Below are 21094 nucleotides of genomic sequence, written 5' to 3'. Positions count from 1 at the left end.
GGACCGGGCCCAAGAGACATTGGCCACACTGCTGGATGAAGCAGGATGGCAGATACTCCACGACACAAACAGAATCAACAAGGACAGCACCTTGAAAATGCTGGATACGTGCCTCACAATCCATATATTCAAACAAATCAACGGAAAACCAATGGGATCCCCGATTATCAGGACTGATAGCAGAAGTGGTAATAAAAGGATGAGAATGGAAAACGCTCCCCACTATCCAATCCTAACTCTGTGTCCGCTATGGTAGATGACACCTTGATAATTATCACATGCACGAGAGTAGAAGAAACCCAGTCACAGATAAACAACATCCTCACCAGTTTAAAATTCATAAAAGAAGAAGAAGACAAGAACCCTTCCTCAGCTATAGTGGAATGTAAGAGCAATAGGGAACTCCAGATCATTGTATACAGAATGTGTGCCACACATACGGACCAGAAGCTTTATCACACCAGCAACTAACCACCAACACCCATAAACGGAGGTGCATCAGGACATTATTCAAATGAAACACAACACACTGCAGGAAACTGGAACTGCTCAGAGCAGGCTTGGAGCACTTGTCCAGAGTTTTTAAAGGGAATGGATACCCAAAAAGCACAATCCACTGTTACCTACATGACAGACCACAACACTAAGGCACAATACAGCCAGACACGCCAGTCACCCACCGAAAATCGGAGACTGATCAGAGGTGACCGCAAGATTATTCAGAGCCCGAGGTATCAGGCTTCTCCACAAACCAACAACAACCAACGACTGCTCTTGATGAATGTACGGTATCCCAGACCCAAAGCCAATGCAAAATACCATGCAAGAACAGTGAGAAACATTATGCAGGTCAAACTGGAAGAAAACTGACAACAAAGATGCACAAATACCCACTCACCACCAAGAGGCATGAGCTGTGCTCACTGATTTCAGTACACACGGACAAAGAAGGACACAGACTTGACTGGGACAACGCATCCACAATAGTACAAAGCAAATAGAGACACGCTAGGCAATTCCTGGAGGCCTGGTCTTCCAACCGGAACTCCATCAACAAATACATTGACCTGGACCCGATATACAAACCAGTGAAAAACAAAACGGGAAGTGATGCCAACCACCCCAGCAAACCGAGGCATATCAATAACAAGTGGGAAAGAACACTGGAAGAAACTTCACTGGAGGCACACTGACGATGTTACCTCGCAGGGTGATGAAACATCTGCAATCAAACACACTATCTCAGCGAGCAAGTTGCAAATGTTCTCAAAAACGTCACCACCCTACTTTCATAAGACCATAAGACATAGGAGTGGAAGTAAGGCCATTCAGCCAATCTAGTCCACTCCGCCATTTCAATCATGGCTGATGGGCATTTCAACTCCACTTCCCTGCACTCTTCCTGTAGCCCTTGATTCCTTCTGAGATCAAGAATTTGTCGATCTCTGTCTTGAAGGCATTTAACGTCCCGGCCTCCACTGCACTCTGTGGCTCCTTTGTACTGAACCTTCCATGGACAGCACAGGAAGTTCATGGTTATCAGTCCAGGCCGATGCTGTCTTAGTGAGGATAAGTACAGCAGAGTTAAAAGCAGGCCTCTCTCAAGAGGGTGGTATTGAAACCTGGGATTTTTCCATTCCGTGTACCCTCTCCAACAGTCAGTCAAATAGCAAGTTTACAGATACTTTGTTCCAACTCATCTGCATCTGTGCCTTGCATCCTTCTAACTCCTCGAACATTTGCTATCTAAGTCACCTCCAGCCCTCCCTAAATTCCATCTGTATAATTAAAACCTATGCCAATTCTGACGACTCTTCCCATCTTTGCAAATTGTTCCAGACTTGATAACATGTCTAATCTTGTTATTGTCCTCCTCTTCAAGTGACAACAGTAATGTTACCAGAGATAATGGGAACTGCAGATGCTGGAGAATTCCAAGATAATAAAATGTGAGGCTGGATGAACACAGCAGGCCAAGCAGCATCTCAGGAGCACAAAAGCTGACGTTTCGGGCCTAGACCCTTCATCAGAGAGCATACAGTAATGTTACCATTTGTCATCTTGTCCACTACTTACGGTCCACCATGTCTCTGTAATATCCTGCAGCACTGACTCACCTCCCCATCTGTACATCATCCTCATATCCCTGCGACACATGATATCACTGTAACCTTCTCCAGTCCTGAGAACACTCCTGCCTCCCATAACACAGCACCACAAGAACTCTGTGACAATCGACCATTCCTACAGACCTCCCCATCTCTCTGAATTTCTCCAGTCAGTAGCTCTTCCTGCCTGTGTAAACTGCTCCAATCCCTGTAACCTCCTTTTTGCATTGTGTTCTGAAGCCACTTTAATCCTCCTCATGTCCGCAACCTCATTCAGTCTCTGCAAACTCCCCTATCGCTACAATGGTCCCTCATTCTCCCTCCTCCAGCCATTATTCGCCTTCCTAAATGTCCAACCTCTTGAAACCACTAAAACCATCAATGCACCTGTAAATTCCTGTTTATTGCTGTATCCAACTCCATTCGCACAGCTCTCTCAATGTCTAACGTCCTTCACTCTGAAGAACCATGCGTACTCTGTCATTTCATCCAGCATCTACAATCCTTTGTATTACTAACTTCATCCAATTGCAAAAACCATCCTGTACTCTGTAACCTGCAGAATGTGAATCCCAGCCTATCTCTGGAATTGGCTGCAGCTAATTATTTCAGAATCCCCCTTCCCCTCCTCCATTTCTGATGAATGGTCTCGGCCTGAAATGTCAGCTTTCCTGCTCCTAAGATGCTGCTTGTGCTGTCGTGTTCATTTAGCTCGGCACCTTGTTATCTCTGATTCTCCAGCATTTGCAGCTCCTACTATCTCTGAATCTTCTTGAGTGTTGCTGGGGATGCACTCATCCAAGCCTGTGGAGAGTGTTCCATCACACTCCTGACTTGTAGGTCAAGGACAGGACTTACAGAATTGGCAGGTAACCTACTTACTGCATGACCCTTGTCTTTGATCTGCTCATGAAACCATGGCATTTATTTGGTTAGTTCAGCTCCATTTCCAGTCAATGATAAAACCCAAGATGTTGTTAGTGGGTGATTTAGTGATGGCAGTGTTATTGAATGCTGCTGGGTCAGAGTCTGTCTCATTGAAGATGGATATTGGTGGCACTTTCTTAGTACAAATGTTACTTGTCACTTGTCAGCCCAATCCTGGCTGCTGTCCACGTCTTGTTGTATTTGGATCTGGACTGATCGGTGATCTGAGGAGCTTGAGAATTGTAGTTGACTCGTGATTGCACATCACATCTGGCTGTATGAAGGAAAGAGCTCAAAGGCTGTGCTTTTTTGTTTGTACCTGCTGCCTTTGTGCATCTAGATGGGTTTGGAAGGTGTTCTGTCATAAGCCTCGGTGAATTTCTGCAGTGTACATTTTAGATGCTATATATTGCTGCTCTGAAGCAGAACTGGGGAGGGGATGAACATTTGTTAATGTGATAATAATCAAATGGGCGTTTTTTTCTATTTTTGGGTTATTTCTGGAGAATATTCCAACACACTTGTGACTTCCCAAAGCCTGCCCACTATCTGTAAGACTGGAGTCAGGAGGTGAGTTATACCCTGTTGGATTCCTTGCCCCAGACTTGCTTTTGAAGTCACATTTATTTATATGACTCACCCAATGCAGTTGCCGGCCACTGGTAAATCCCCCAGGATGATGATAAACATCCTGTCAGATAAAAATAGTGACAGTAATTTCTTTGATTATTAAGGGAGTTGTTTGATTATTGATTATTTTATTTGCCTGGTTTTTGTGTAGCCCCACTGTTATTTCTCACTTGTTGGACCAAGCCTGAATATGTTCAAGGTTTTGTTACACATGAACCTGGAGTGTTTCAAAGTTTGGGGACACAAAATCAGTGAACATCCCCATGTCTGTCCTCATGAGGGAAGAAAGGTCATTGATGCAACTGAAGATGCTTGAGACTCAGACACTATCTCTCCCGAGGAATAGCTGCAGTGATGTCTTGGATTTTAAATGACTGATACTCACAGCAACCGTTTTATTTTTGCAAAGAATTTAGGCCGAGCAACAAGGAAGTTTTATCCAGATTCTGATTAACACTAATTTTAATTGGGCTTCTATTGTCACAGTCTGTCAAATCATGCTTTGGTATTAAGAATAATTACTCGCACTTCCCTCTGGAGTTCAGCAGTTTTGAACCAAGCTCGGAATGAGATCAGGAACTGAGTGACCCTAACGAAACACTGACTGAGCCTCACTGAGTAGGTTATTGCTGATTGAGCACGTTATCGCTGACATTTTTTTCAGATTCACATAATAGGCTATGCACCGTGATATCAGTGACTGGCTGCAATGAAATTGCCCTGATTTTGTGTACAGGACTTGTTTGGTCAATTAACCTCATTGTTGGTAGATGTCAGTGATCTTGCTGCACTGGAACAGCTTGGCGAAGGATGGGACAATTTCTAGAGTCAGATATTACCAGGACCCATGGCCATTGCAGTTTTTAGTGTCTCCAACCATTTCTTGATATAGTGTGGAGTGAATCAATTTGTCTGAAAATTGTCGTCTCAGATACTGGGGATCACTGCAGGAGTCCAAAATGTAATATCTGCCTGGCACTCCTGGCTTAAGAAAGTTACAAATGGTTCAGCTCTTTTTTTTTGCCCTGATGTGCTGCCTCCCCCATAACTGAGGATTCATTTGTTGGAGATCAGCCACCACCTTCAATGGTTCATTTCATTGTCCACTATCTCTTACAATGAAATGCGCGGGTCTGCAGAGTTTAGATCTGATCCATTAGTTGTGAGTTCACTCAGCACTGTCCATCACTTACTGCTTATGCTGTTTGGCATTACAAGTCATTCTGCTCGGCAGCTGACGACAATAAGCGCTTCTTCCAGGTTGTCACCTCATGTCTAGGTCTGGCTGCTGCTGCTCCTGGCATGTCCTTCTGCACTGTTCATTGAACCAGGGTGGATTTGTCACTTCCCATTTGTAAAGTGGGATATGTGCTGTGTTGTGAGGTTGCAGATTGTATGAGTCATGCAGAGTATGATGTTGTTACTGCTGATGGTCACTGCTCCTCATGGATGCTTCGTCATAAGTTGTAAGATCTGTTTGAATTATTTCCCGTTCAACACATAGGTTACTACAAAACATGGTGGAGGGGTAGAAAATGTGAAGATTGCACAAGAACTGTATTGTGGTCACTCTTACTGATGCTTGAAATGGAGAGGTGCATCTGCAGCAGCCAAACTGGTGGTGACGCAGTTCATTATATGTTTCCCATTTATTGATCCCCTCATAACCTGCTGCAGAACAGTTTAGCAGCAGCAAGATCCAGCATCAATACCGAACACTATAGTGACAATATACCATGAAGCTGCCCCCTCTCCCTGGCTGTGTCTGATCAGAGTGACAGGAACAAGCAGAGAGGATGGTGATGTTGCCTGGGACATGATCTTGATCTACAGTCCATGTCTGACTGTTTCTTGATTCGTCCTTGAGAAATAAATGCAAGATAACAAGGTGTAGAGCTGGATGAACACAGCAGGCCAAACAACAGTGTTGGGAGCAGAAAATCTGACTTTTCGGGCCTGCTGCAGTGCTACAGGGCCACACCATTACCTCCAAAACACTGGCCATCTCCTAGATCTGTCCAGAAAACTTCTAAACTGGACTTGGACTGATATTCGTACTGTCTTTCTCAACAGACAGGCTGGAGGCATCCCAGAACAACAAGGAAGTGCATCGAGCAGAAGGGCCAATGGACTAGCATCACAATCAGTGCTGGCCCAAATGCAGTTCAACATTTGTAAAACGTGACCTGCCAATAACCGTGTCTCGCAAATTTATCTGGACTGATGTCTTCTGGTGTACCACCTAACCTCTTTAATTGTACACCTTGGGCCCGATCCTTAATGAAGGTGTTATAAAGGTGATGGACTCCTCTAGCACATGCCACCTTCCATTGAATCCCTCTTAAATCATATTCAGTGTATAAGAGCTCCACATATCAGTGTCCAAACAGAACTGTGCAATGACAATGATGAACAACATGTTCCCAATCCAACATCATTCTGTGTGACTCAACATAGAAATTTCCATGGAAATGTTCTCAGCATCCTTATTATTACAAGCAAAGTCTCATCACTGACAGCTGATATCCTTCGATAATACCCACTTACCACTTGTCGAAAAGGCAGACATCGACCCATTTATTCAGTTCAATTTTATGACAACAATATGAGGAAACACTGCACAAATCACAATAAAGAAGTCTGAATTGATAAATCTTCTTACCACAACCAATATCAAATTATTATTAAGTCCAAAGGCTTTGAAAATATACATTTTTCCCTTGCACGAATACAGTGTGCTAATATTTGCATGTAATCATAATCATGGCAGCAATGTCATGGTGTCAGATCAAACTTTTACGAGGAATCCTCCTGCTGAATCGTCTCCCTTAGCTGGTGGATCAGCCTGTAACCAGTCCCTCCAGCTATTTGATCAGATCACACAAAATGAATGACATTAGTTTAAGGTTGCCACATGTAATGTTAGGGAGTCTTTGGAGGAGGCTGAGATAGATCATCCCATCCACACTTCTGTCTAAACACTGTTGTGAATGCTCCAGTATTACGTATTTTGTTGCGCTGGGCTCTTGCATCATTTTGGAGCTGCCTCCTCCAGTGAGTTCTTTGATTCTCCAACACCATTTACGACTGGATATGACAGGATTTCAGAGGTTTAGTCTGATTCATTAGTTATGATCTTGCTCAGATCTGTCCACCATTTGATGCTTATGCTATTTTACTATTAAGTTGACTTCAGCTCAATTTTGGATTGACCTGCTGCTGCTTTTGGCGCACTCTCCTGTGTTGTTCATTGATCAAGTGTTTATCCCCAGCTTGAGAGGGAGAAGGGAGAATCAGAAGTGACAGTATTGCAGTTGAACAAAGGGAACTATGGAGCTATGAGGGAGGAGCTGGCCAAAATTCAATGGTTCAATATCCTATCAGGGATGGCAGTGGAACAACAATGGCAGGTCTTTCTGGATATAACGCAGAATCAGTTCATTCCAAAGAGGAAGAAAGATCCTAAGGGGTGGCAGGGGTGGCTGTGGCTGACGAGGGATGTTAATGGCTGTATAAAGACAAAAAAGAAAAATTATAACATAGCAAAGATGAGTGGAAAGCTGGAGCACTGGGTAAGTTTTAAAGAGCAACAGAGGATAACTAAAGATAACTAAAAAGGCAATACATGGAGGAAAAAAAGATGAGGTACGAAGGCAAACTGGTCAAAAATATAAAGGAGGATAGTAAAAGCTTTTTAAGTTATGTGAAAAGAAAAAAAAAGGCTAAGACTAAAATTGGGACCTTGAAGACAGAAAGGATTGAATTTATTATGGGGAACAAGGAAATGGCAGAAGAGTTGAATAGGTACTTTGGACCTGTCTTCACTAGGGACGACACAAGCAATCACCCAGATGTAAAAGTGGTTGAAGGACCAAGGGTAATGGACGAACTGAAGGGAATTTATATGAGGCAGGAAATGGTGTTGGATAGATTGTTAGGTCTGAAGGCTGAGAAGTCCCCGGGAGCTGACGGTCTGCATCCCAGGATACTTAAGGAGGTGGCTCTAGAAATCGTGGACGCATTGGGAATTATTTTCCAACGTTCTATAAATTCAGGATCAGTTCCTGCGGATTGGAGGGTGGCTAATGTTGTACCACTTTTCAAGAAAGGAGGGAGAGAGAAAACAGGGAATTATAGATGGGTTCGCCTGACGTCAGTGTTGGGAAAGATGCTGGAGTCATTTATAAAAGATGAAATTATGTATCATTTGGATAGCAGTAACAGGATAGGTCAGAGTCGGCATGGATTTATGAAGCGGAAATCGTGTTTGACTAATATTCTGGAATTTTATGAGGATGTAACTATGAAGATGGACAAGGGAGAGCCAGTGGATGTAGTATACCTGGGCTTTCAGAAAGCCTTTGATAAAATTCCACATAGGAGACTAGTGAGCAAAACTACGGCACATGGTATTGGGGTCAAAATACTGGCTTGGATTGAAAATTGGCTGGCTAACAGGAAGCAAAGAGCAGTGATAAATGGATCCCTTATGAAATGGCAGGCAGTGAACAATGGGGTTCCACAAGGTTCGGTGCTGGGACTGCAGCTGTTTACAATATACATTAATGATATAAATGAAGGCATTAAAAGTAATATTAGTAAATTTGGTGATGACACAAAGCTGGGTGGCAGGGTACAATGTGAGGAAGATATTATGAGAATACAGGGTGACTTGGACAGGCTAGGTGAGTGGACGGATGCATGGCAGATGCAGTTTAATGTGGGTAAATGTGTGGTTATCTACTTTGGTGGCAAGAACAGTAAGGCAGATTACAATCTAAATGGAGTCAAGTTAGGTAAAGTGTAAGTCCAACGAGATCTGGGTGTTCTTGTACATCAGTCAATGAAAGCAAGCATGCAGGTACAGCAGGCAGTGAAGAAAGCCAATGGTATGCTTGCGTTCATAACAAGAGGAATTGAGTGTCGGAGCAAAGAAGTCCTTCTGCAGCTGTACAGGGCCCTGGTGAGACCGCACCTGGAGTATTGTGTGCTGTTTTGGTCTCCAAATTTGAGGAAGGACATTCTGGCTATTGAGGGAGTGCAGCGTAGGTTCACAAGGTCAATTCTCAGAATGGCGGGACTATCATATATTGAAAGATTTGAGCGACTGAGCTTGTATACACTTGATTTTAGGAGGATGAGAGGGGATCTGATTGAGATGTATAAGATAATGAAATGATTTGGGCACTCTGGAGGCAGGAAGCATGTTTCCGTTGATGGGTGAGTCCAGAACCAGAGGACACAGTTTAAAAATAAGGGGTAGGCCATTTAGAACAGAGTTGAGGAAAAACCTCTTCACCCAGAGAGTGGTGGATATATGGAATGCTCTGCCCCAGAAGGCAGTGGAGGCCTACTCTCTGGATACTTACAAAAATGAGATGGATAGAGCTCCTAAAGATAACGGAATCAAGGGTTATGGGGATAAGGCAGGAACAGGATACTGATTGTGGATGATTAGCCATGATCATAATGAATGGTGGTGCTGACTCGAAGGGCCGAATAGCCTACTCCTGCACCTATTGTCTATTGATGGTCTCAATAAAATTGTCAACATGTGGACAATGGTGTTAAAAATTGACCTGGAGTAAAATTCTGCTGTTTTTGGCGACCCATGCCACTGCATACAGACCAGATTAGAGTTGCCAGATCTATTTGAACTCTGTTCCATTTAGCACAGTGTTAGTGTCACACACGTGTTTGAGGGTCCTCCCAATGGAAAAGTGGGACTTCGTCTCCAGCAATGCTGTGTGCGGCAGACACTGTTACCGATATAGCCATGGATCCATATATCTGCAGCTGGCAGATTGGAGAAGATGAGGTCAAGTATGTTTCTCTCTCTTAGTCAGTTCGTCCCCACCCGCTGCTGCCACAGTCCAGCAACTATGTCCTTTTGGACCCAAACATCTCGTTTAAAAATGCTGCTGCTGAGCCCTTTCTTTGAAATGGACCGCTAAGCATACATTCGCCATGTTTCCCACTCTCTCAGTACTCCCTCCAAATGTTGTTCAATGTGGGGGAATACTGGTCCACCAATTCAGGGATGGGAATCAGCCAGACGTTTCTGTGTCAACGTCTGATCTGACTCCATGAGGCTTTGTTATGTCACATTGTTGCTTGGCTGGTCTGCAAGATGGCTCTCCCAAGTTTGGCACTGGTCCCCAGACATTAGTAAGAATGACTTTGCAGTGTCTCCAGGGCTATTTTCTACAATTTGTTCTCCATTAAGTCAATACGTAATTCTGTGTTTTGAAACTTCCTAGCTGTACCTCTAATTTTCCATGCCATCACTTCCAGCTACTACATCCCTATTCATCTACACTCGTCACTGTCCCTCTGACCCTCTCCAGTCCCATTCACTCTCCCCATCACTCTGACCTCCACCAGCCACAATCAGACTCCTTATCTGTCGAACCTCCGCCAGTCCCCTTCACGCTATGTGTTTCCCTAACCTCTTCCATCCCCACTCACTCTCCCTATCTTTCTAACTTCCCAGTCCGATTCACCCTTCCTGTCTCTTTCCCATCCTCCAGCCCCATTCACCCTCATTATCTCTCTAAGCTCCTCCAGCTCCACTCACTCTCCCTATCTCCCTCACTTCTCAGCTCCAACCACCCTCCCTATCTCTTTCAGCTCCTCCTGTCCCACTCGCCTTCCCTATCTCTGTAACCTCCACTGGCCCCATTCACTCTCCCTGTCTGTCTAACCTCCTTCAACCTCCCCATATCTCTAACCTCCAGCTGCTGCACATCTCCCGCATCCTGTGACTAAATGGGAAAAAAAAAACTAACTTTTTCTCGGATTCACTGGCCTCGTTACCTCTGGAGCATCTGTATCCCCACATTCCAATTTTGGTAACTTCCTCACGCACATAAAATCTCTCACCATCTCCAGATTTCATTCCTCCTTATCCCTGTAACCTCATTCATCACTCCATCAGCTACACTGCTCCCAATTCTGTCATCGCCTTCTTCCTAGACCCATTCCCCTCTCATTAACCACGACCAGCATCTACTCCACTTCATATCTCCTCCAGCACTTTCACCTCTCCCTATTTCTATCATTTTCTCCAGCACCTACACACCTGTACATCTCTGTAGCTTCCCACAGGTCCAGTAACTTCCTAGTTACATCTCTATCACCTTCTCCAGCATCTACACTTGCTCCCTTTCCTTATAACATTCTTCAGCACCTACACTCCTACATATCTTTGTAACCTGCTCAAGCATGTACATGCACTCTGATCCTTGTAAGCTCCTCTCACCACTAAAACCTTTCTCATATCGAGTGGCATGGTGGCTCAGTGATGAACACTGCTGCCTCATAGTACCCAGGACCTTTGCTCAATTCCAGCCTCAGATGACTGTGGAGTTTGCACATTCTGTGGACTGTGTGGAGTTTGAAAATCCTCCCTTTTGTGTGAGATTCCACTGGGTGCTCCAGTTCCTCCCACAGTCCAAAGATGTGCAGATTAGATGGGCTGGCTACGAGAATTGCAGGGATGGTGTAGGTGAAATTTGTCGGTGTGCATTTGTTGGGCTACTGTAGGGATACAATACTATTATCCCTGTAAACTCCTCAAGATTTCACTTCACCCTACCTTTGTATCCTCCTTAAACCCATATGGCTTTGCCTATTTCTATAAGCTGCTCCATTCCCTGCACTCCTCTTCATCTCTAACCTCCAACAGCTATTCCAGCCCTTCAAATCTCAGTAACTTACTCCATATCCTATCCCCCTCCCTAACTCTCAAACATCCTCCAGCACATATATATTGTTCTATGTCCCTGGAACCTCCTCCAGTCTCAACAGCAGTTCTTTACACTGTAACCAAACCAACTATTCCTGCCCTCCCTATCACTGTAACCTTCTGCAGTATGTATTTAGTTATACGTCTCCCTAACCACCTGCAGCCCCCACATTCCTCCTCATCCCTGCAAAGAGAAGTCATCCCTTCCGTTCTGTGTAACTTCCAAAAGCCATGCACTGCTATCTCTGAAACATTCTCTAGCTCCTACACACCTCTTTATCTCTGCAAGCTCGCCAGCCACAAGAGTCCTCCCTATTGTTGTAACTTCCACCAGCAACTACACCTGTTCCTATCTCTCAAACCCCTCCAGCCCCAAATCCCTTCCTTAGTGTTGTAACCTCCTCCACACCTTAACACAGTCTCCCTTATCGCTGTGGCCTCCTTCAATGCCAACACCACTCCTTATCTCTGTAACCTCCTCCAGCTGCTTGCCAATTAATCTTCCCAGGCTATTTCTCAAAGGATTTTTTTTCCAAAAGTCTCTGCATCTTTTTGATCAATTTTCGGTAATGTTTGGATGTGTTTGTACATATCCCTACCGGGCTGTTGGCTGTGATAAGTTTGCTTATCCTTACTTCTATCTTGTAATTTGTAATTCTGCCATTTGAAGTCTTGTTGCTTCTAGCTCCAGCTTGGTCTTTTCCAATACATGCATTCTTTATCTTTCTTTTCTCTTTTTCTTTTTCCCTCACATCTTTCCCTCTATCTCTTTCCCTCTCTTCTCTCTCTTTCTGTTTTTCTTCTGCTTGTAAATATAATTTAAACTGTTTCAATGCCCTTTCATTGTCTAACTCCAGTTGTGTGGTTTGCAATTAATTTTTCCAGCTTTCCTGCACTTTCCTGTTTCTCTGATATACCTAAATGTTTGACCAGCTCCTTTACAATTTCAACGTTCTTTTAATTCTGAGTTAAACCCAACCTTAGCCTGTATGCTAATTCTAACCATATATCCTCCCTTTGTCTTTCTAAACTCCCTTGGAAAAATTGGGAAACATCTTAAAACCCCAGAAACTCTTTATCAATGTTAAGAACCATTTCCCTCATGTTTAATTTTACCCCGCACAAGTAAGGGAAATTTAACTTTTTTTCTCATCTGTGTCCTATTTAATGATCTAGTGCACAAATCCCCCACTCTGCTTAAACCTGTCCAAATGCGTTGATATCCATTCAGATCCATACATGAACGGACCAGATCCTGGAATTGAGTCCCCAATCTGTCAGAGAGGGGAGAAAGACATCCCTCTGATTATTAATCAAAACAGAAGCCCCAGTCCATACAGATTCTCCTGTAATAATTAAGCCCAAGTCATCTAGAAAAGCTCACCCCCACCCCTGCCAACTTCTTCCTATTCATTCGTTGAATGAAGTTCCACTGGTATGCTGTTTCAATAAACGTAAGTGAAAAATAAGTGAAGTAAAACTTAGCATCTCAAAGTTCACACAGGCTGCGTCTTCTGAAATGCTCTACCTTCTCTCTCTCTCTCTCTCTCTCTCTCTCTCTCTCTCTCTCTCTCTCTCTCTCTCTCTCTCTCTCTCTCTCTCTCTCTCTCTCTCTCTCTCTCTCACCTTTATTCTGTTTATCTTGAGTCACAAACACCTTTCTTCTTTGATTCTGCTGCCAGGAATGTTTTCTCTGTAATTTTCTGAGAGAGTATTTGGCTAAAAATGCCATGGTACCCTTTTTGAATAGATGGTACTCTCTTAGAGATTTTAGTGATTTTGGATGTAAGTTTGCTCGCTGAGCTGGAAGGATCGTTTTCAGACATAAACATATAAATAGAAAGCGGGACATAACACCAGCGCTTCACCAGATGCTCACTGATGATGTTACCTAGAATGGTGACAAAAAAACGTCTCAAAACTAACCTTCCAGCTCAGCGAGCAAACTTGCATCCAGAACCTCATCCTGAGCTGCAAATCTTCTCAAAACTCGCTAGTTTAGTGATTTTTTACAGAGCTTAGCAATTTCTTGAAAGAGCTCAGAGCTTATCTGAGGAAGGGTCACCAGACCTGAAACATTAAGTCAATTTTTTTTCCTTCACAGATGCTGCCAGACCTACTGAGCTTTTCCAGCAACTTTGTTTATGTTCCTGATTTACAGCATCCACAGTTCCTTTTTACTCTTCTCAGCACTTATCTCTCTGGAGACAGGTTTCTCTCCCTTCAGAAGATAGTTGGCTCTCACTCTAATTTTCAAAAACCCTCTGCTTTTATACTTTGGATGGCAACTCAACTTTCTTACGATAGCTTTCGTCCATGGTTATCAAAACCATCAATTTTAAATTCAAATGGTCTTCAGCATCTGAGGGCTAGGTTTAAATTAATTGGCTGATTCAAGCTAGTTACTCTAACATTCAAACAAGCCTAAGGTTTCCAGTAATTATCACCAACTGATGCATATTTCCATTTCAGGACTGTCTATAATCACAGCTGTGTGCAGACATATTTATCTGCATAAATTTCAAAGCTTAGAAAAACGCTTTATCTCTGAAAGGAACCATGCATTTTCCTGCCTTTTTGTTGTTACAAACACCTTCTAGTTTTATGCCTTCCATTTCATGAGCATTCTACATAACTTTGTAACACTGCCTAAGACCCACAATTCTTGTCCCCCATGAGTGTGTGTATGCAAATGAATGGCAAGGAGAAAAAATGGTTTAGCATAATTCTCTCTGCCTCTCCCTCTCTCTGGCGCCAACTGTTGTGTGAGGATTCCTCACGGCACAATAATTTGATTCTCTCTGTCTTTGCATCATCATGAGTTTCAGCTCCCAAATCAAATCTCCTCTGAGTGGGGACAGGTGAGTCTGGCAAGACTGAGAAATGAGAATTGACTAAAATTAAAAAGAAAAAGCAGCACCAAATGCAAAGGAAACACCCACCACTTGCTGCCTTTCAGCCTGACACTTTATTCCCCCAGCAAAGCAAGATTTCCACAATCTGACACTAGCCCCAGCCCTCCAAGCACAACAGGATCCCACTACTGATTTAAACTTGCACAAACTGGTACTTGCCATCCCTCCCCGACCCAGCATCACCTCTGATATTAAACGCAGAGAATGAGGATCACGAAGGTGCCTCAAACATCCTCAGAACTGCCCTGGTGATTCTGTTTGAAGGGAAGGACAGAAGAGATATTTATTCCAGAGGCTGGGACTTATCCTTACTCCCAGAGCCTGTGTGTCTCCACCTGCCTGTGTCCAAGCTTCCAAAATCTCACCCAATTATCAGCACTTTCAATGGATTTTCAACCCAGACAGTAGGAACCGATTTCAACAGGGATCAATGGGCAAATGCTTTCTGACTCCCTCCAGGACTTAGTTTCTGAGAGGCTGAGCAATGAGTTAATGGTGGGGAGTCAGTCTCCAGAGTATATGTTTCTCCCTCCCTTAAAGGTAAGGGGCGAATGGTGGTCTTCTTGAAGCAGATGGAGACCGATTTGTCGGAGGGAAAGGTTGAAGATGTTGGTGAATACCTCGCACTAGTTTGCCTGTATGGAATCTGAGTGCTCGGCTGGGGACACAGTCAAAATCCAGTGCTTTCCTTGGGTTGATTCCAAGGAAGATCGATCTGACATCTGGCGTATTAGTTGCTGTGAGCACCACAGCTTGTGTTGAGACAGAGAGACATCATAGACCAGGACCATGCTCCATCTAGTTCTGCATGACCATAATGGGGTAAAGTCACAACAAAACAGGGACGGGATGTGCTCCTACTGACGACCACTGGGGCAGAGAGTAAATATTTTGCTGATGTGATTCCAGTCAAGCCACTACTTTAACCTGAATAGCGTCAAGCACCCTGAGTGCTGTGCCTTGTCGATAGTGGACAATCCTTTGCGACTCAGGAAGTGCCACATACAATCTGAACGAAGCATATGAGGGCATTTTTGCCACGTTTGCAGATGATGCAATGATAGCTTGGCAGACAGGTGAAGTTGAGGAAGTGCAAGGCTGCAGAAATACTTGGACAGACCAGGACAGTCAGCAAACAAGAGGTTGATGGAACACAATGTGAGCTTACGCACTTTGGTTGGAAGAATGGCTAGAACTTTAAACCAACTGAAATTAAGTTAGAATACTTAAATATGTGTAGATTGAGGTATTTTACATTGCTCAATCCAGACTGCTAAAGACCTGAATGCAAGTAATTATGTATGTTGCAGCAGAGCCATTTCAAAGGTGGATAAAAATAGTGAAGAACAGAAAGTAATGGTAACTAAATTTTTATTTTACTTTTCTAAATATTTAATTAAATTTGCAAATACAGTGTGTGGACATTTTAACCCTTTTTTTAACTCGTCCCTGAATTTACGCTGTGTTCCCACATAAATAAACGGGTTGATGCAGGAACTCAAAAATTGAAGCATATATCCATTTTCTTCCAGAAGGAATGTTGTGTCACTAAAGTCAGAACCTGAGAAATAAGTAACATCAACCACCCGAACATAGACAATTGTGATAAAATATAACAAATATAACAACATGAAACTGCCTGAAATAGCAAAAAGTAAAACAATGGACTTCGCCCTCCTCTGTACCTCTGGATCGTTCTGATCCTCTCCATTTCTTTGTACCTGGAGTCTCCTGCGAGCTCTATTGGCTGACAGAATGTGCCTGACGGTCAGTGCGTTGAGTAGCAATATTAGAATAAAAGGAAGACAAGGAGTAAAAATGACAAGAAGCCAGTCGAATATATCCCAAGCAACTGACGTATAAAATGCTACCTTTATGCCACAGAACCAGGGAACACTGTTAATGATGTATAAAGGTTCATAAATAAAATACAAAAATGTATTCCTTAGACAGCTGAGAGTGTAAATTATTCCGATGATGCGCTGAGCCGCCTTTCCGTTGCAGTATTTTGTTTTGAGCTTCTGACAACAAATAGCCACAAATCGATCAAAGGTAAAAGCAACTGTTAACCAGGCAGAGCAGTCAATGGCTGCATAGATAAATGCAATGCGGAGACTGCATATTGGTGTTATAGACAGGAAACTGAGTGGAAAAAAAATCCCAGAAATCCGATTTAATACTGCACCGGAGATAATGAGTAACAGATCCGCCACGGCCATGGAGACCAGATAGAATGTGACACATTTGGAGAGTCCGCACCTTCTCTTAACCAGTATTACAATAACAGCTAAGTTTGCTGTAAAACAGATAGAAAGAGGGAAGAGAATTTGAGGAAGAAAATATATTTGTACGCATTAAGGGAAAAAGAGGTAGTGATAACAGTGAAAACATGTAAACGTGGGGATGAGGAGCAAGAATTGTCATTCAAACCCTTCAGCCTGTTCCATCATATCATCACGCTGATCATCCCAATCAGGAGCATGTTCCCACTTTCTCTGCACATCTGTTGATCTCTTTAACTCTACAAATTGTACCTACTTCATTCTTCAACATATTCAATGTTTGGCACCTTACCCTTTCTTTGTCAGAGAATGTCATCAGGGAGCTAAATACATTCCAGAATGAAGAACTTCTCCTCATCTGTTTCCTATTTGGTGTCCCATGTAACCCGAGACAGTGACGCCTGGTTCTGGAAAACCCAATCTTTAGGTGCATCGTTCCTGCTTTTACCCACTCTAAGCCTGTTTGGCTTTTATAGTTTTCTATCAGTTTCCCCTCTTGCTTCTCAACTCCAGTGATTATAGTTCTAGCCCCCACAGCCCCAAAAAGAAAAAGACAAATAACCGTGCATGTTGGAATCTGAAACAAAAATAGAAATTACTGAAGAAAATCAGCAGCTCCGGCAGCATCTGTGGAGAGAAAGCCAAGTTAACGTTTCACATTCAGTGTGCTGGCAACGCATTCCATGCTCTCACAATTCTCTGTGTAAAGAACCCGCCTCTGACATCCGCTCTATACTTTCCTCCAACCAGCTTAAAACTATGACCCCTCGAGCTAGCCATTTCTGCCCTGGGAAATAGTCTCTGGCTATCAACTCTATCTATGCCTCTCATTATCTTGTATACCTCAATTAGGTCCCCTCTCCTCCTCCTTTTCGCCGATGAAAAGAGACCGAGCTCAGTCAACCTCTCTTCATAAGATAAGCCCTCCAGTCCAGGCAGCATCCTGGTAAACCTCCTCTGAACCCTCTCCAAAACATTCACATCTTTCCTATAATTGGGCGACCAGAACTGGACGCAGCATTCCAAGTGTGGTCTAACCATAGTTTTATAGAGCTGCAACAAGATCTCACGACTCTTAAACTCAATCCCCGTGTTAATGAAAGCCAAAACACCATATGCTTTCTAAACAACCCTGTCCACTTGGGTGGCCATTTTCAGGGATCTATGTATCTGCACACCAAGATCCCTCTGTTCCTCCACACTGCCAAGAATCCTATCCTTAATCCTGTTTAATACTGCACCGGAGATAATGAGTAACAGATCCGCCAAAGCTTTCAAATTCGACCTTCCAAAATGCATCACCTCGCATTTATCCAGGTTGAACTCCATCTGCCACCTCTCAGCCCATCTCTGCATCCTGTCAATGTCCCGCTGCAGCCTACAACAGCCCTCTATACTGTCAACGACACCTCCGACCTTTGTGCCATCTGCAAACTTGCTGACCCATCTTTCAATCCCCTCATCCAAGTCATTAATAAAAATGACAAACAGTAGAGGCCCAAAGACAGAACCCTGTGGAACCCCACTCACCACTGACTTCCAGGCAGAATATTTTCCTTCTACTACCACTCGCTGTCTTCTGTTGGCCAGCCAATTCTGTATCCAGGCAACTCAGTTCCCCTGTATCCCATTCCTCCTGACCTTCTGAATGAGCCTACCATGCGGAACCTTATCAAATGCCTTACTGAAGTCCATATACACCACATCCACAACTCGACCCTCATCAACTTTTCTAGTCACATCGTCAAAAAACTCGATAAGGTTTGTGAGGCATCACCTACCCCTCACAAAGCTGTGTTGACTGTATTTGATCAAGCCATGCTCTTCCAGATGGTCATAAATCCTATCCCTCAGAATCCTTTCTAACACCTTGCAGATGACAGACGTGAGACTTACTGCTCTGTATTTGCCGGGGATTTCCCTATTTCCTTTCTAGAAGAGAGGAATTACATTTGCCTCTCTCCAGTCCTCAGGTACGACTCCAGTGGAGGGCGAAGATGCAAAGATCTTCGCAAGTGGCGAAGCAATTTCATTTCTCGCTTCCCAAAGCAGCCGAGGACAAATCTGGTCCGGGCCTGGTGACTTGTCAATCTTAATGTTTGACAAAATTTTCAGCACATCAGCTTCCTCTATCTCTATCCATTCCAGAATGCACACCTGCTCTTCAAAGGTATAGCAAGAAATCTCTGATCTTGAACTCAAAAGGAATGGCAATCTTGTTATAGACTTGTTCCTTCACCAGAAGTGTGACGTTTGAGATGCAATCTAACTGGTAAAGTATTGCATTGGCTATGTATACTTGTCTGTGTAATAATCAAAATAACTTGCATGGTAAGTAACATAAACTAGTATAATTGAAAAGAGATCATGCAACTGCTTCAAAAGATTTTTTTTCTTTTTGCAGGGACATTGTCATTGTACCAAAACAATGACAAGCTGTTTTGAGAGTTAACTTGTTCATCTGGAACAAGCTAGATTGAGAAGGGCTGATGTTTTACATAGAGAAGTGTTTCCCTCAAAATAGCATTCTTCCTCAGCACGGTCATCAGTGTAGGCATTAAAAATAAATATGGTCCTTTTTTGTATGCTGAATATTGTATACTGAACCTCAAATGTCAAAGACATTATCAATGTCGAGGCGACTTCACAAATATTGAACAAAGGAATAGAAATGTTTTGGCAGTTATCAGGTGCAGAAGGGGAAAAAAATAACGCACAAACAGTGGTCAATATTGAATAGTCAGCATTAAATAATGTGAAAGAGGAGAATCCGGGAACCAGTAACAAAGTGTTACAGTAGAAATGTTGTTTTCTTGATAGCAGATCAATTACTTGTTTCATTTCAAAACCAAACGCTTCATGCTATTCCTTCACCAGTTAGTTCATTTAATTAGTTCAATAAATCCATCTGGAAGTTTTGTAATTATTAAATTCTCCAAATAATCCGCCATTTGTGGAAATTATTCCATCAGTGTAACCATTCATTCGAGAATAGATATGAAATGCCCTGAGATGACAAAGTCATCATCAACACAACATGACAACAGCCTTCAAACTGTAGAACAGTGTAATACTGCACGCACAGAAAATGTTAATTCATACAATGGAGAAATAGTTGCACCATATCAGAGTGTAAGAAATCGTCAATAGAGTGAGAGGGCCAAAAATATTATGTAGTTAGGTTTGCACCATGAATAGTCCCAAGGAAGAATGAATGTAACACAGCGCAAAAGAATCACGTTCTGAGCACAAGTAGGGCCTAACAGTTACAGTCAATAATACAGGAGGATACCAAGTAGATTCAGAAACAGCAAAATGAACGAGAGACAGATAGAAGATTGTCATAGTAGGGAAGAAATTGTTCAATGAATTGGGAGATTGAATACTCTTCACATCACAAATTACATTTGGGAAATTGAAGCATTGATATGGATCATGATTCCCTTGAATACAAATAAATGTATTTACCTGGAATGCCAATAGCTGCAATGATTGGATAGTATATTGCAAACGCCAAACCCTTTGGTATTCCGTGCATTTCGCTCAGAAAGTCTGCACTTGTTTAATATTGCGCTGAGTGGTTGCCTTTTATATGCCACATGCCAGGCACCAGGGACATGATCAGCTTATTCATCTCTCTCTCTTCAGCAATTATCTTAATGAGCGAATCAGCAGCACTGCTATTTCAGAGGCTGTGATCTATTTTAGCAAAGGTAAAAGTGCTTCAGTGTTAGATTTAGTTGTAAGACAAAAAAAGAAGTATCGAATGGTAGAAATTTCAGATGATGAAAACAAAAAAAATCAGCCGCACCCAGTTTAACCTGCTCAGGACTGTTTATCCTATTTCCCAAATATATGAATCAACAAGATTTTAATTATGGTACTAAAGGCAAAAGCAAATATGATTGCTCAAATTAATATCCAATATGTGTAAAGACATCTCACAAGGAACATGGCTCCAATGTTTTATGAGACCACAAATTATTTTCAGTCAAATTGTAATCATCCAGAGTGACAGAATACAGTTACGTTCAGTTGCATTATGTCTAATGAGATCCACCCCTTCCCGACTGTTTTGAGTTTGAACTAGGCAATACCACCACCATTATATTCAAACCTGTGATACAAACATATGATACAAAAGTCTGGCTAGGAAAATTCATGTTCGTTATGAAGACATGAAATTCAGACCATTAATAATTCTCATGCATAAAATGGTAACAAAATGTTCCATTCAATAGTGTTACATTCTGTTGTACAGTTTCAGATTAGTACATTTATATTAAAGGTACGGAGATCACCTCTAGCAATTCTGAATATGTACCTGGTCAGAATAGCATTAACATGCTTATAATTAATGTGGGCACGCTGTTAAGATATCTTTTGCCTCCTGGACAGCTTTCAGTTTAGTGGCCATAATCTTCTCCTTTTTGCCATTGTTCTATAATGTCCCCGTCTTCACAACACATTCTGCTGGAATCTGAG

The 21094-nt window shown here is 42.7% G+C and overlaps 1 protein-coding gene across 1 annotated transcript; it reads right to left on the bottom strand.

Annotated features, from left to right (window-relative positions):
* Positions 1 to 3184: 3184 nt before the first annotated feature.
* LOC125447702 (probable G-protein coupled receptor 139) lies at positions 3185 to 20157 on the bottom strand. Its single transcript, XM_059644260.1, has 7 exons — positions 20078 to 20157; positions 15759 to 16623; positions 15334 to 15533; positions 14948 to 15079; positions 7068 to 7173; positions 3676 to 3726; positions 3185 to 3305 (listed from the first exon to the last, which is right to left on the bottom strand). Exons 1-7 carry the CDS (start codon positions 20145 to 20147, stop codon positions 3185 to 3187), a joined length of 1545 nt encoding a protein of 514 aa, XP_059500243.1. The 5' UTR covers positions 20148 to 20157.
* Between the last annotated feature and the right edge of the window lie 937 nt (positions 20158 to 21094).

The sequence above is a fragment of the Stegostoma tigrinum genome, unplaced genomic scaffold (genome assembly GCF_030684315.1).
Source record: "Stegostoma tigrinum isolate sSteTig4 unplaced genomic scaffold, sSteTig4.hap1 scaffold_631, whole genome shotgun sequence".
NCBI classification, from domain to species: Eukaryota; Metazoa; Chordata; class Chondrichthyes; order Orectolobiformes; family Stegostomatidae; genus Stegostoma; species Stegostoma tigrinum.
This window is presented reverse-complemented; position numbering and strand designations above follow the sequence as displayed.

Bases quoted from the DNA above. Each gene is read 5' to 3' on its own strand.
- LOC125447702 (XM_059644260.1), bottom strand. From the start codon at position 20,147: ATGCACGGAATACCAAAGGGTTTGGCGTTTGCAATATACTATCCAATC. The intron at 15,534-15,758 runs GTTAAAATGTCC...ACTTAATTTCAG, and splicing joins AGGGACGAGTTAAAAAAAGG to TTGGTTTAAAGTTCTAGCCA. The intron at 15,080-15,333 runs GTATGTGGCACT...TCTCAACACAAG, and splicing joins TCATATGCTTCGTTCAGATT to CTGTGGTGCTCACAGCAACT.